Source organism: Henckelia pumila, unplaced genomic scaffold (assembly GCF_033568475.1).
Source record: "Henckelia pumila isolate YLH828 unplaced genomic scaffold, ASM3356847v2 CTG_270:::fragment_1, whole genome shotgun sequence".
NCBI classification, from domain to species: Eukaryota; Viridiplantae; Streptophyta; class Magnoliopsida; order Lamiales; family Gesneriaceae; genus Henckelia; species Henckelia pumila.
The window spans coordinates 1,738,490-1,753,204 of record NW_027331788.1 but is presented as its reverse complement, the minus strand read 5'-3'; the positions used below and the strand labels follow the sequence as shown (position 1 = coordinate 1,753,204).

The following is a 14,715-nucleotide window of genomic DNA, read 5'->3' as shown; positions in this document are numbered from 1 at the left end:
AGATGTTCTCATCTTGGCAATTACATCAAAAGATATTCTCCGAAACTAATCTCGCATATTTTAAAATTGGTTACCATTATCATGAGATCGTCCTCATTACATAATAACGAAAATTTTGCTATACTGTGGTATTATATTTGCCTTTCTCCAAGTAAAAGATTGATATAGAAGTATCAATTATAAAAAGATATTTCAACAAGCCAAATGGCTCTAGTTGTCGGAAGAAGCTATGTGGAAATTGTTGGTTACAAGTCAACTAGATGCATCAAATGCTAAACGTGATGAAATTTAAATTCGAGCTCGAGTCAACAGCACTCGACTAAAAGAACAAAATGAATCAAACTTAAATTCGAGCTCGAGTCAAATTCAAATAGAAAGCATCTCATTTTTTGACTTCCAAAGTTCCAATGGAGCTCCGATCCTGCAAAAAATTCAAATATAAAACGATATCTACTACCAACCTCATTCAGTATGTTTTCATCCCTATGGTAAATTGGGTTGGGATGCGCACATCAATTTCAAGAGGTACAAAGCAAATAACACTTGATGTCTTTTAATCTTCCTCTTTTTTTTTCTTTATTATTATTATTATTATTATTATTATTATTGCCTTTTTTTAATACATATTTTCACGTAGATAAGGCAAAGAAAAAAGTGATAAAAAAATATCGCCTGGGTGATACCATCTCGTATTCACAGAGTAAAATCTAGCCAAGAATTGTTTCAATGCTGCTACGTAAATGACTAAATTGTACCGCATAAACCGTTGAAGATACTGCCGATCACCTGAAAAACTTTTAAGAAATAGAGCAAACTTATGGAAAACCATGTCCCTCCATTTACATCATCTCTGAGCATCGCATGTATCCCATGACTCCAGGTGCAGCCTTTTATCTCACGACCCAAGAAAACTTAGTAGGAAAATAAAGCCGGTTCAACATTTATCCTGAAGTTCGAAATTGCACTTCATTGCATTTGACGCCCCATCAAAAAATAATTGGTCAAACTAAGCGGTGCCAGAACTTCCATTAGCCTTAGGTTCTGTTCGAACATACGTGAGGCTACGGGTAGTCGAAGGTTGAACCATACTGTTAAACGCCTGATTTGAGGTCTCAGTCAAGGTGGCCCCTCTCTTCCACTGAAAACTCCTAGCGATGGGTTTGCTAGGTACACGAGACCTGTATAATGCGGGTATACCTCTAGCAAAAGGACCCCTGCTAAATCTTGGAACAGTAAATGGGGATGCTCGAGCAACTCGAGGCCATGTAGGAAGAGAGGCAGCTTCGGGTTGAACAGAACCTTTTCTCACAATCTGTGGATTATCAGACGTATACAGGTCAGATTCATTCAAAACAATTGTTAAATGCAAAGGAAAAAAAAAAGAAAAAGAAAAAGAAAAAGACCATCAGCGCATAACCTCAGTTCAACGGAGAATTTTTTATAATCCAGTTTTTTGGAAAAACGTTGCTAAAGTTATTTTGCTTTCAATCTGGCATTTGGAATAAACTGTTTTTTAAAAACTTCTATTAAAGGTTCTTATCTTCTCTTCTGGATTTATCATAATATTTCAATTTTAATTTATAATTCCTCTCACTTTCAGTCATAGATGAACACTACATTCTTAAGAGATGATATGAAATCGAGAACTGGCTGGTGATGATTGTCTGATGTTCATATGACCATCTCTCTTGCCATACACGGAGTTACACAAAATTATGGTATCTGACTTAATGCGTAGTCCTACCAGGTTTGGGAACCTTTTCTTGATTCTGGATCCCCAATTTCAACTAAACAATTAGGAAAATGATTCATCTAGATGGACCAAAACAAAGCTCCATACCTACAGCCTATGGTTCTGATTCCTTAAATATCCCTCTGAACATTAAGAGAGAGCAATTTAGAGACCCAAAATCCGATACTATTGAATTTTAGAAAGAAATGATACAAAGGTATTTCAGAAGTCACCACGTAGAATTATGTTTCAACTCAAAACATAAACAAACAAAACTAACCTCAATCTCAACTTTCTAAAGAAAAGCACTTCAAGGATACTGTGGGAAATTAATGTATTTCACTCATTAATTCTACTTTTAAAGATAAAAAATTTCTTGAAACTAAATTTGCAGGGAGCTCCAAATATAAACTTTAAGAGAATAAGTCGACTTCAATCAATATGTGAAACTTGAAAATGAGAGAACTAAAGAAACTGTGCTACCATAAAGTTCCAAATTTTAACAGCGACTTTTTGCACCGTAGATGTGTATATCTTCACTTTTTAAAAATAACATGAATAAAGAATCATCATCATCATCATCATCATCATCATTGTTGTTGTGGTAATTATTATTTCAGCAATGTTTATTTCACATCTTTACATTTACACAGCGAGGGTTTTATTCACTAGTTTTTCTTCTTTTTTTTTATAATGTACAATCAATCTGTTGGAAATTCCAACATATATCAGATGAATTTCATGGCCATACGCTTATCTGCATATGGAGGTGGCTACTCACTTGTTTTGGTGAAGAAAGAAGTTTTCATGTAAATGTTAGATGATTAGTGCACATCCAACCAATCGAAACATCATCTACAGGCAACAAATTAAATTTCAGCCTGAGGAAGTTCCTGTTTTTTCAGGAGGAACAGGATTTTCACAACAACAAAACAAAGGGGAAAAACCCAAATTCAGCCAGTAAAAAGGCAACCAAACAAACCGGAGACAATATACAAGAGATATATCAGAGACCAAATTGGTCAACTCATCATGCAGCCACAGAACTCAAAAAAGGATGGACATTCATCAACTAAATAAATGACATTAGCATCCTTCAGTCACTCACCTTGAGAAACCGAGACATAAAAGAGGTACCATCCAAAGACAGAGCATGCTCAGCCGCTTCTTTTCTCATGAATTCTATATAAGCTGATCTGAATAAGCAATATACTTCAGGATTCTTTTATTAAAAAAAAGTGGGGTGAAAGTATTAATAAATGGAAATGATGCATACAAGAAACCTTACCCTTTCGGTTGCCCGGTGGCCGGATCAGTTAAAATAATTACTTTCAGGACTTCACCAAACTTGTTGAAATGTCGAGAAAGACTATCCTTGGTGGCAGCAAAATGAACCTAATGCAGGGGATAATATGTCAACGACAAAGAAAGGTAATAGAATGAAGAACACAGAGTCCATACAAATCAGAATGTTTAGAATCAAGATTCAGGTGATTACATTGCTAAGAAAAATGGTTCGAGAATCAGCATCTTCTGTAGGCCCACCTGTAGAATATAATCCTGCATATTTTAAACTTTGAATATCAAACCAGGACTACAATACCAAAACCACATGATTTGGAAGCAACCATTAATTTTAACAGGTAAAAAAATGACACCACCGCCAAAACCACATAAGTTGGAAGCAAACATCAGTTTTAAATTGATGCATATGCTCTCACACCTGTTCTGACTTCTGAAAATTAAAGATGCACTAGGATGGTGGAAAAATAAGGCTTACCAATTGGTGCCGGAGTCGTTTGTAGTTCATGTTTAGGATCCATACCTTGTTGTGCCTACAGAAGAGCAAGCCAGAAGAGATAGGTGAACAAATGCATAATGACTATAAAACAGCCCATTATGACAAACAAGCAAGAGACAAAAACACAAGCATTATTTTACTCAGATATCTTACGTATCCATTGAAACCTACTAAGGAGTTGTTTTCTTTTGTCATCCACGCTTCAGATTTAGCAACCAAAGCATCGTTATCTATGAAATCTTCAAGATTATGCATCTTAGATCCCTCCCTAGCCTCCTGATATTGCGAAAGTCTCAAGGTGTTCATGTTTGAAGATGAAGCAATCTTGAAAGATTTACTATGCATATCCACAAGACGATCTTGATGTGGCCAACGTGCTCTTCCTTCAGAATTATGAGTTGCACCATACTGAGACTGTGAGTTATCTGCCAATTTTCCTCTGGACAAGCCTGACATATTAGTCACTCTTTGCCCCATCACATCATCATAATCATCATAACCTACACCAAAATCGGAAGCCACGACAGGGTTGTCATCAAAGGATGAAGTACTCCCATCTTGTTGCACCATGCCATCATTATGTGGATCATAAGTAGAAGGAAAATCCTCACTTCCATTAACAAAATCAGCTTCATCAACAATATTTCTGAATTCTTCTTGATTGATAATGTTTGAAGCAAAAGTAGGATGATCAAGCCTATCAAACACATTTCGCGATGGCCTATCTTTGCTCAGATCTTTCACCGCATCACTTACAGCCTTAATAGCAGCTGACATGTCGGCACGTAATCCAGCCACTTGTCTAGTTCTCCGTGGATGTTCTTTAGGGGAAACATCCTCTGTCGAAGAGGAAATAACAGAACGTAGGCGTTTGAGGGAAGGTTCTGCCAGCCTGGAAGTACCAACGGCTTCTCGTACTGCAAACTGCAACAACCTTTTTGGGGCACTGATGGTCTCCGAAATTTTCCTCTGCCAATGTGAAAAAAGTGAGAAAAATGGAAATAAAGAAGGGGCAGTTTCTGTTGGCATATTGAGCAAAGAATATTAGAAATAAGTCAAGAACTACTGCTACATGAAGCATGAAAAGAAAAAGAATGAATAGCAGAAATTGATTAAATATTTTATTGGTCCTAGACAATGCCAATAAAGAAAAAAATGTCAGAGCCCATGTAGAAATTTTTCATCCAAGGATTACGAAAAGGGAGGACATAACTAATGAAATTAAAAATGACATATATTATAACGAAGCCAGACCTCAGGACAATAAAAGATGCAAAAGTACCGTAAACAATAACAATGTAAGTTATATCGCAATGCATAAAGACTCTTGACTGAAGTCAGTTTCATACATGGGAAAATAGCTACGACGGTGAAGACGTGCACCCTAGCACTTCATTACTAAAAATTTGGACCAACCAATTTACAGGTACAGGGGGAGAAACATTAATATGGATCCATGAAGTAGTATAAAATAAAACGAGAGAATTTTCATAGAATGCGACCCCTACCTAGTACAATGGTTCTAGGGAGCCTAATATCAAATGAAGACAATATACTCCCTGTACTAGGTTGGTTTCTCGCTTAAAATTCTTCAATAAAATTAAGGCGGAAGAAGAAAAGGGAAAAACATTTGCAAAGGTGATAAATATATCATGTGTTCAGAGTCGATGTATTGAGAAATGAATAAATGATTAATGTTGATTGTTGGGTAATTATTTTTGGAAAAAATATATAATATGATCTCGTTTCTTAAAAAAATATTATTTGGAAAATAAATAGAAAACAGATTTGTTCAGTAAATATTGAGCAAAAATCAGGTGGTGGGTTTGATATCAACAATAAAGTGTGTTTGAAATATTCGGAGGATATTCTTAAAAAATAAGGCCATTTTTTTCCATAAACCAACGGAATAAAGGTGGAGAGAGGAGAGAATCAACCAAACATAATCAATGATTCTAAAATTAATTTGCTCTCCAAAATCAAATAATCATTTGGATAAAGAAATTTTTTGATAAAGTATAATATTCATCACATAATGAATAATTTTAGATGCAAAGACCATTTTCAGTTCATGGACCATGTCAGTTATCTCAATTCATCTTGTGATTAGTCATTTAACCTGAGAGCATGCCATTCATGAAACATCAGTCTATATCATTGAATTATGAAATGTCTATGCATCTTGCGTTGATAGTGTCGGTGATTCAATTTTCACGACCTATTACAGTTGCACCGAGAAACATAGAATATACATTTCACATACAAAACTAACCTCCAACGTGACAATGTTTCATGTGTAAAACGTAATTAAAAACCATAATTTGAAGCATACACCGTAATGGTATATTGTTCAGAAACTGAGAAGGGTGAAATAAATTACTCAAGGAGTTATTTTTTTTTAATTCACTCTTTTATCATTATTCACTTAATATCTTTACCCAGACATGGGACTTTGCAGTTAATTAAATTAAGATGAGTGAATGGATACAACAGCTAATTAATGCTACATTAGCTAGCCTATGTGTTGGAGTATTGATTAAAAGAAATTTAATCTATGCAAGCTTCACATGCTAATGTTATAATATCTAAATAATAATAATAATAATAAACCAAAAACATGGGGGTGCTGTGGCAGTAATTTCTTAAATTCTTTATGCTTGATTGTTATACACTTTACAACAATGTGATATCCTGATGTATTTATTTTATTGCTGCGGCTCTTTTACTCTGCTTGAAATTCCTTTTTAACAAATTAAAAGTTTTGTTTTAGACCCTACGGGTAACAGAATAGATGATACAGAAGTTTCTCAAACAACATGAGGTTGACTTCTCGTCCCCAATGGGTCAGTTTTCAAATAGTTAGGTACACATGATATCTTTTACCTATTGCACATTTTACATGGAGCCAAAAACATCGCGCTGCCATAGGAGGCACCTTTTCTCAACTCTACTCCCGATGTTAATCAAAATCTCTTATTGTTCCTATGGATTCAACGGTTTCATCAAATCTCTACGTCCTATTTCAAATCTTGATGAATGAATAAACAAAAACTCAGCAAAAAGAGGAAAAGAGAGAAAATAACAAGTCTTGTCATTTCAGGAATCAACATCTGGTTTCACATTTAAACAATATCAATAGGCCATACAATACAAGTCATCGGAATATACCAAAAATGTGCCTCATGCTAATTTTGTGCAGACCACTACACACTTTGCCAAAGAAACAAAGATACGAACAAGAAGAAACGTAACTGAGAACTTCCAGAGTATAATTTCTATATATTGACATCAAGAAACATGCATTTATGCGATTACATAAAGGATACATCCCTATAACAACCTTCCCACATGGCTCCATCAGTACAATAAACACAACCACCGTCCACCAAATGATCACAGTTACAGAATTAAGAATTAGCAAATTATCATGGTGAAAACTAGCGCGTCTATTGCTGTTGGTCAATTGTTAAAGTGAAACTACATCACAAAAGGGGTGATGCAACATATTATGGAAACTCTCAGAAAACTTCGGTTTAAAATATCATATAAAAAATCCTATTTCTTAACTATATGGAAGAAAGAAAGAAATTCAGAATTTTCAACTAAAAAATGCAAATTGAAAAGGTCAGGCAGCATGGAACTCGGAGGGGAATAAATCACCTTTCTTGGACGTTGCTCCTCAGTTTGCCTTCTTTTCTTCTGTGTAATTGACCTAGGTGAACGAGACAGTTTAGTTCGATCAACTCTGCGACGAGGATGGTTATCCTTGGAATGCACATTCTCAGCGAAAGAGTTTCTAGAAAGGGGGAGTACATTTTCATCCTCGTCCCTCTCTAAACTTTTCCCTTCCCTGTTGGAACGTTTTCCAGATGTTTTATCAGAAGTTCTTTTCTCAGCTTCAGGTGAAGTATGCGGCAACTCTGTTTTCCCAGATTGTTTCTCTGCTGAGGACTTCACATTAGGGGCTCTATCTGGATGAAGTGCCGAGGGTTGCAGATATAGACTTAAATGAGATCCTAAATGTTCCCAGAGCCTGAGGAAAACAATAATATTGATCAACGAGAGTGGTAAAATGTTTGCCGTCATGAAGAACATTTAGCAGGTGAAAATAATCTTACCAAGATACAAATGTGTCACTGTCGTCTCCCAGAAAGACATTTAACTCACACTTTGCTTCATCTTTCCGCCTACCATTTTTTAGCAAGACTATAACATATTCCTATAGCCAAATAACATAAGATCAATGATAAGTGCAAAGAATTTGGCAAATTGACTTAATAACATATGATAGATGAGATTCAATAAAAAAACTAATGAATGTCAAATATTTGCATAGTACAATAAGGTTAGGCACATGCATAGTTGTCAAAAGCGCAACGCGCGTTAAAGCACTCAAGTGTCCTCGGGCTTCAAGCGCAAAGCGACTTCCAAAAAAATAAAAACAATCATCATAATTTTCATCTTTTAAATATTGCAGAGGCAATCAAGTTAAGTTGGTTGAAGATTTATAAACTAGACAAGCAATCATTCTAAATTTCATTCCATTTAGAACATCTGCTTCAAATTTAGAGTGATCAGCTCATATCATGACCTCTTTCTACAAGCAAAAGATGGGCACAAAAAACAGCAAAAACTCTTCTGACCGAGCCTCACCATTTTTGCTCATCTAGCAATAAGATAGCAAAAGAAAGGGAAATCAGGAGAAAGAAAATGTGAGCACTAAAAACCACAACTACAAAGAAAATGATGTGCATGCATGCAGTTCTTCGTTATTCGTGCGTTGGATTTCCCAGAAACTTTGCAAGAAAGTAAGCATAATATAAAGCAAATCGATCATCTGCAATTGTCCATCAACCGACAACTGATTTCACCTGACAATTTAGAAGAGCAGGAGGTGCGAAACAGTGCAACAATAAGAAAATGAATCGAAGAAAATATAAAAAATATAATCGTATCACTTCAAATTCTCATGTCATGCATTGTTGCACAACTAGTCATCATTAATTAAATTCACAACAAGACAGTTTTATTTTCTTTTGTATTAAATAGTACATTGTACTCCTTGAATGGTGTGTAATGGAATGAATACTTTTAGCAAAGAAGCATCTCTATTGCTGTTCGTATAATATAAACAGCCACGTGTTACTATATTGATCAAGTACCAGAACTATTCATACACCAAAACCTCATCAGGTAGTTGGAAAACCTTCATATTTTGGCAGCATTGATAAACCCCTGCAGACTCAGTCACCTATTTCTATCCGACACAAACACCATAAGTCAGCCTATAATGTATCACTTTACCAGCAGTTACCAAATACAGTTCTTTTCCCAAAAGACCCTTCTAAATATATTCTCAACCAAAGTATCAATATTAGGTCATCAACTCAATAGAAAACCTCAAAGGTAAAACAAACACATATTGGATGGGTGGCCTCTCAAACTTACTTATGAGCCACACTCCAATTGACTGGGGAACAAACTTGGGATCGCAACAATTAATGAGGTGCCACATTCCACGTTTGTTCTATAAACCATTCAGCACAGATATGACCTCGATGATTGATCTAGAATCAATTTCCTTCTAACCGCAAAGCCAGAATTTTCAACAGTGTTACAAGTTTAAAAACAAAATCATCAGCAAAGAAAGTGACCCGAAGATTTTAAAAACAAAAACAAGAAACAACCGAAGCAACATCATACCACGAGAGTGTCGTCAGTGTAGTCACCCATAAAATCCTTGAGCTTCTCGTTGATTCGCGCTCGAAGCCGTGCAACTCCTTCGTCTGAGAATTCACCCCCAAACGTCCGCTCATCTCCCGCCATAAATCCACTCCACAAACGAACCCAATAGCGTACCTAAAACCCTAATCAGAATTGCACTGATGACACTCCGACCACTTGATTCAATGCCCAAAAATCCCAAGCCCTCCGTCCAAAAGAAATGAAATAATACAACAGACAACCCGAAAAAGAAAAATATTAGAAATTAAGAATGCGCCGAATCGTTCCACAGATAGATATTGATTAGGGCTTTTCACTTAACAGTAAATAAAAATAAAAATTGGTTTAGAACAAAATCAAGTTTAGGGATTTAGGGAAGAGAATCCAGAAGCGCGGAGTGAAAAGGGCTGCAAGGAACCCCTCGTTAAGGTGTATTCTGATTTTTAGTATATCTACTACTGACTTTTGAATTATGACATATACAAATTAAGCAAATAAACCAATTTTTAATTTTTAGTTTAATTTAATTTAATTTTGTGCTGGATGGTATGGATTTCGATTCCATTTAATTGTTAACATTAAAATAATAGATCAAATTTTAAATTTATACACTACTTATTTACACATTAGTTATATTAGAATGCATTTCAAATAAATTCATTATTTGATGGACTTGAAATCTATCCTAACTAACATGAAATATCATATAAACATGAAAATGAGTAGATTTGAAATTTATGTTGCTACTTTTATATACAAAAAAAATACATTTGAATATATTTGAAATTCATGAATTTAAAATCCTTATACATTTGAATATAAGAAAAATTGGAATAAAATATTTTCAGTTCGCATGTCAGAATCCCCTGATACAAAATAAAATTTGTTTCTCACTCTCTAATTCACAATTTTACATTTTTTTCCTTTTTTAATTTATTTTCTTTGTCTTTTTCTTATGAGTTGACAACTCTACTTCAATTTCAATATTTTAAATCTCTAACCACACCAAAGACCCTCAACTCATCTTACCGCATCGATCGACCAACAGAACCAACAAAACCACGGACGAATAGGGACGAAGAAGTGACGAGGGCAGTAAACTCAGGGAACTAGTAAGTTTATTGTTTAATTTGTCATTTTTTTGCAATTTTGATGACTTTTTTTAAAATAAAAATTCATGGTCCCCATTTTTTGTTAATGCAACTATTTTTTTATGTCATTTTGTGGTAGCTTAGTTAGCTATGAAAATCACCTAAATTAAATAAATAATTCCAATTATGCATTTCTTGAGGGAGTCTATACTACTCCGAGAGATATACTCCTCCTACCCTAAAAAGGTGACATGTGTCACTCATTTTTTTTATTTTTTGTTTTTTTTCTCTTTCTTCCTTTACTCCCCAATTCATTTTTGGGTTACTCTTACTTTTATTTATTAGTTTTTTTCTCATTTGGTTTTTTTGCTTTTTTAATTTTTACTATTTACTATTGTTTTTATTATTTATTATTTACTCCTCCTTCTTCGGGGAAATTGTCTTTAAACCTCTATTAGCAAACTCAAGTTGTTCCTCAGTCCCTATTTCAGATATGTGTTTCCACTCCCTGACAAAAGTCTGTCATGTATTTGAGGAGATGATCGAAGTTTTGCGTTCGAATTTTTAGCTTATATAATCAATAACAACGGGTGTCTGTCAAAGCTACATGGAGACTACTCTTTGGAGCCGTGGAGCAGTTTAGTTTTATTATTTCTTGCCACTTTTGGACAATTTTTTTTGTAACAAAGTCAAAGTCCTAGAATTTGTTTGTCGATTATCATATCTCTTTTGCATTTTGAATTTGCTATTGCATACTTGTTTGATGAATAAAATACTATCGCTTTAATATTGGAGTACTTGGGAGGGGATCAGTCTCCCAAGATTTTGTCTCATGGGGAAGTCCTATACCCACTTGGTACGTGGTGAGGTACCCCGGGACTTGTAATATTATTATTTCGTCCTGACCTCTTACAGCGTCATAAGTTCAAATGTCCCGTGGGGCTGGCCAAGCCTCTTATTGTTGGAAATTTTTTTAATGATTGCTAGGGTCTATGACGTTTATGTCGTAAGTAAGAGTTAGTATAGAAGAGGAGATATGATATGTTTTCGACAAATTAATCTGCTTATATAACAAAATAATCAAATTAGTTGAAAAATGTATCACAAAATTGCAATATGAAAACATAAGGAAAATATGTTAATAACAAAAAAGATAAATTTATTCTATTATTGGCGAGAGTTGCAGTTTATGCATAAAACTTCTTCATGTTGGCCACGTTCCAAGGTTTGGGAAGTATTCTTCCATCTGAATGTTGGAGGCGATATGTTCCCATCTTCACAATCTCAATTACTTTGTACAGGCCTTCCCATTTTGGGTCCAATTTACCCACAGACTTCAAGATGTCAGATTTTCTCAAAACCAGGTCTCCTACTTGAAAAGATCTTGTTTTGACTCTGTCATTATATGCTTTAGTCATACAAGCTCGATATCTCTCGGCTCGTGTCGAAGCTTCATCTCTCAGTTCGTCCACCAAGCCCAATGAAATTCGGAGGGCTTGGTTATTCCCAGATGAAGTGTACTGTTTCACTCGCCATGATTGCTCTCCAATTTCGGCAGGAGCCATCGCTTCCGCTCCGTAGGCCAGGTTGAAAAGAGATTCTCCAGTTGAAGAGCATGGAGTGGTTCGATATGCCCATAGAACACTTGGCAACTCATCCATCCATTTTCCTTTGGCATTGCCTAGGAAGGTTTTGAGGTGCTGTAAAATGGTTCGGTTCGTGACCTCGGTTTGCCCATTGACTTGAGGATTCCCGACAGAAGTGAAGAAATTCTTGATGGAGAGTCCTTTGCACCAATCTTTTATCTTCCCTCCCGAGAATTGAGTTTCATTATCCGAAACTAAGGTTTGGGGAATGCCAAATCTGCATACTATATTCTTTCATAAAAAATTTATTACGTCTCTTTCAGATATTTTGGTCAATGGTTCAGCTTCGACTCATTTGGTTAAATAATCTACAGCAACTATTAGAAATTTTCTTTGTCCGGTACGGTACGGTATTAATACCGAATTTTTCGATATGATAACGGTATGACATTTCAAAATTTTGATATATACGGTATACCGAAATACCGAAAATTATTGTTAAAAAAGAAAAATATATAATATTAATAAAAAATAAATTTAATTTTTTTAAAAACATATAAGATTTTTTTCAGTATAAAATGGTATATCGGTATACCGTAAAATTTTGGTATAATCGGTATGCTATTTATATACCGAATGTTGAATCCTAACTTTTGGTGATAAGAAAACAATATATCGTTGTTTTAGAACGGTCGCCATTTACTCGAATGCACAGCTCATCTACCGACGTCAAGACATCAGCTGACCAAGAGATATCAACTGGAATTAGCAGTATCAGCTGATCAAAGCATATCAACCGCTACTTTTCAAACGAGCCAGAAATATCTACCTACTAAGATATCTACTGAACTTCGAAGAAGGTCAGCTACACGCTACATTTAGAATTCACAGATTCCCAGGTTTCGAAAAGTTGACAAGACAACTTTAAATGCAAAGGACGAAGCATTTAAGGAGCCGTATGATAAAGTGAGAAAGCCATAAATAACATTTAATGTGAGCGACACATTGAATAGACTATTAAAGGCGCTCCCAGTACGAGATATTCAGAAGATACTATTATATCTGACAACAGACGCTTCCCTACCGTTGAAAGAAGAGAAAGACGTTGGAGAAGATCAATATAAATATCAGAATCTCTCTACAAGAATAGTGTCCCACGATTACAAAGAATTCGCACACTTGAGCTCTTGAATCTACTTTGAATACTTGAGCGCTCATTCAACCCTTAGCCAAAAAGAATATCCGATCTACAAAGAGATCTTTTCAAGGGTCACTCAAATCATATTTTTTGAAGAACACTATCTGCTACAAAGGATTTGAGAGTCTAAGTCTTCAAGAAACTTAGACGTTCATCATCATCAACTGAAGAAGAGTTTGATAAGAGCTTTAAATCTTATCACTGTGAATCTAGGAGTTCCATCTTAGGCATTGGATAAGTCCTAACTTGGATCGGGTGTATTGCAGATGTTGTAATAACCAAAGTCTTCTAGTGGATCCTTCCGAGGAGGAAGAAGGGGTGACATAGGAGATTGAGCTCCGAACATCCAGAAACATATCTGTGTTTATTTACGCTACTGCATTACTATATTCCATTATTATCAACTAGCATATTGAGAGCTATTTTCGCACTATCATAAGTAACTCTTATACTTCTAGCAAGAAAACAGAAAATCGGTTGAGTAAACTAACATTTGCTCAATCTCATTGCATTAGAATTAAAGATTATCATAAGTGTGTATTCCCCCCCCCCCCCCCCTCTACACACGTATTCGATCCCCAACAAGTGGCATCAGAGAGGGTTTTTCTGTTATCAATTGATATTCATCATGACTTCTCTAAATAAAATTCCTATGTTTTCGAAAGAAGATTATGATGACTGGAAAATTCGTATGCAGTCACATCTTTCTGCTCGAGATGATGACATGTGGTACGTTATCACTGATGGACTCATGAAGATTCGCAAAATCAACACTATTGTATCCATTTCAGGTGGAGAGCCGTAGATGGTTGAAAATCCTAGAGCAGAATGGACTAACGAAGACAAGAATAAAGCAAATCTCGATAACGTAGCCAAGGACATACTATACAAAACGATGGATAAAAACATGTTCAGCAAAATCAAGACATGTTCTACTGCCAAAGATATTTGGGAAAAACTTACTCAACTGTGCGAAGGAAACGATCAAACCAAGGAAAACAAACTCGCTGTAGCCATTCAAATGTTTGACAATGCCAAAATAAAATCAGGAGAAACCATGACTGAGTTTGATGAAAGATTTAGCAATATTATCTGTGAATTGATTGCTCTCGGAAAAATATACACTAACCGTGAAATTGCTTTGAAGGTTATGTGAGCACTACCTAGAGAATGGGATGTCAAGACCATAGTCATGAGGGAATCAAATGATCTAAACAAACTAGAACTCCATGACTTATTTGCAGATCTTAAAGCATATGAGTTTGAACTCGGAATCAGAACAGAGGAAGAACCATCAGTATCAAACCCCACCAAGGCATTGACGTCAACCGTCTCACCTCAACCGACTGAGGAAGCATCAGCAAAGAAGACAACTGAGCAGATGAGTGGTGAAGCAATGTCTCTATTTATCAAAAGGTTTGGAAAATTTATGCGTAATAATAAAAATTTTAAACCTTATTATAAACAAGACCATACAGAGGATGATCCTGCATGCTTTAACTGTGGCAAGCAAGGCCACTTCATTTCAGATTGCACTAAGCCCAAGAACGAAGAAAGAAAGCAACATTATGAGAAAAAGAAAG

At 35.4% G+C, this 14,715-nt stretch overlaps 3 protein-coding genes across 5 annotated transcripts; 1 reads left to right on the top strand and 2 right to left on the bottom strand.

Moving 5' to 3' along the window:
* Positions 1-573: 573 nt before the first annotated feature.
* On the bottom strand, positions 574-9,680 carry LOC140870843 (uncharacterized). Of its 3 annotated transcripts, XM_073273250.1 has the most exons (10): positions 9,237-9,680; positions 7,652-7,752; positions 7,194-7,566; positions 4,145-4,502; positions 3,687-4,033; positions 3,513-3,567; positions 3,231-3,292; positions 3,021-3,127; positions 2,841-2,928; positions 574-1,312 (listed from the first exon to the last, which is right to left on the bottom strand). In XM_073273250.1, exons 1-10 carry the CDS (start codon positions 9,357-9,359, stop codon positions 1,007-1,009), a joined length of 1,920 nt encoding a protein of 639 aa, XP_073129351.1. In that variant the 5' UTR covers positions 9,360-9,680; the 3' UTR covers positions 574-1,006. The 3 variants fall into 3 exon arrangements, with proteins under 3 accessions (XP_073129351.1, XP_073129350.1, XP_073129349.1); XM_073273249.1 differs by having other exon boundaries at positions 575-1,312; positions 3,705-4,502; XM_073273248.1 differs by having other exon boundaries at positions 576-1,312; positions 3,687-4,502.
* A 1,855-nt stretch (positions 9,681-11,535) lies between these two features.
* Positions 11,536-12,009, bottom strand: LOC140870841 (uncharacterized). Its single transcript, XM_073273247.1, has one exon. The coding sequence runs from the start codon at positions 12,007-12,009 to the stop codon at positions 11,536-11,538; it is 474 nt and encodes a 157-aa protein (XP_073129348.1).
* Positions 12,010-13,937: 1,928 nt separating this feature from the next.
* LOC140870840 (uncharacterized) lies at positions 13,938-14,288 on the top strand. The gene has a single exon (XM_073273246.1). It carries the CDS (start codon positions 13,938-13,940, stop codon positions 14,286-14,288), a length of 351 nt encoding a protein of 116 aa, XP_073129347.1.
* Positions 14,289-14,715: the final 427 nt, after the last annotated feature.

Coding starts and splice junctions, on each gene's coding strand:
- LOC140870840 (XM_073273246.1), top strand. CDS start 13,938: ATGGTTGAAAATCCTAGAGCAGAATGGACTAACGAAGACAAGAATAAA.
- LOC140870843 (XM_073273248.1), bottom strand. CDS start 9,359: ATGGCGGGAGATGAGCGGACGTTTGGGGGTGAATTCTCAGACGAAGGA. Junction 3,568..3,686: donor TAGTAGGTTTCAATGGATAC/GTAAGATATCTG, acceptor GCTCTTCTGTAG/GCACAACAAGGTATGGATCC. Junction 3,128..3,230: donor GAACCATTTTTCTTAGCAAT/GTAATCACCTGA, acceptor CCCCTGCATTAG/GTTCATTTTGCTGCCACCAA.
- LOC140870841 (XM_073273247.1), bottom strand. CDS start 12,009: ATGGATGAGTTGCCAAGTGTTCTATGGGCATATCGAACCACTCCATGC.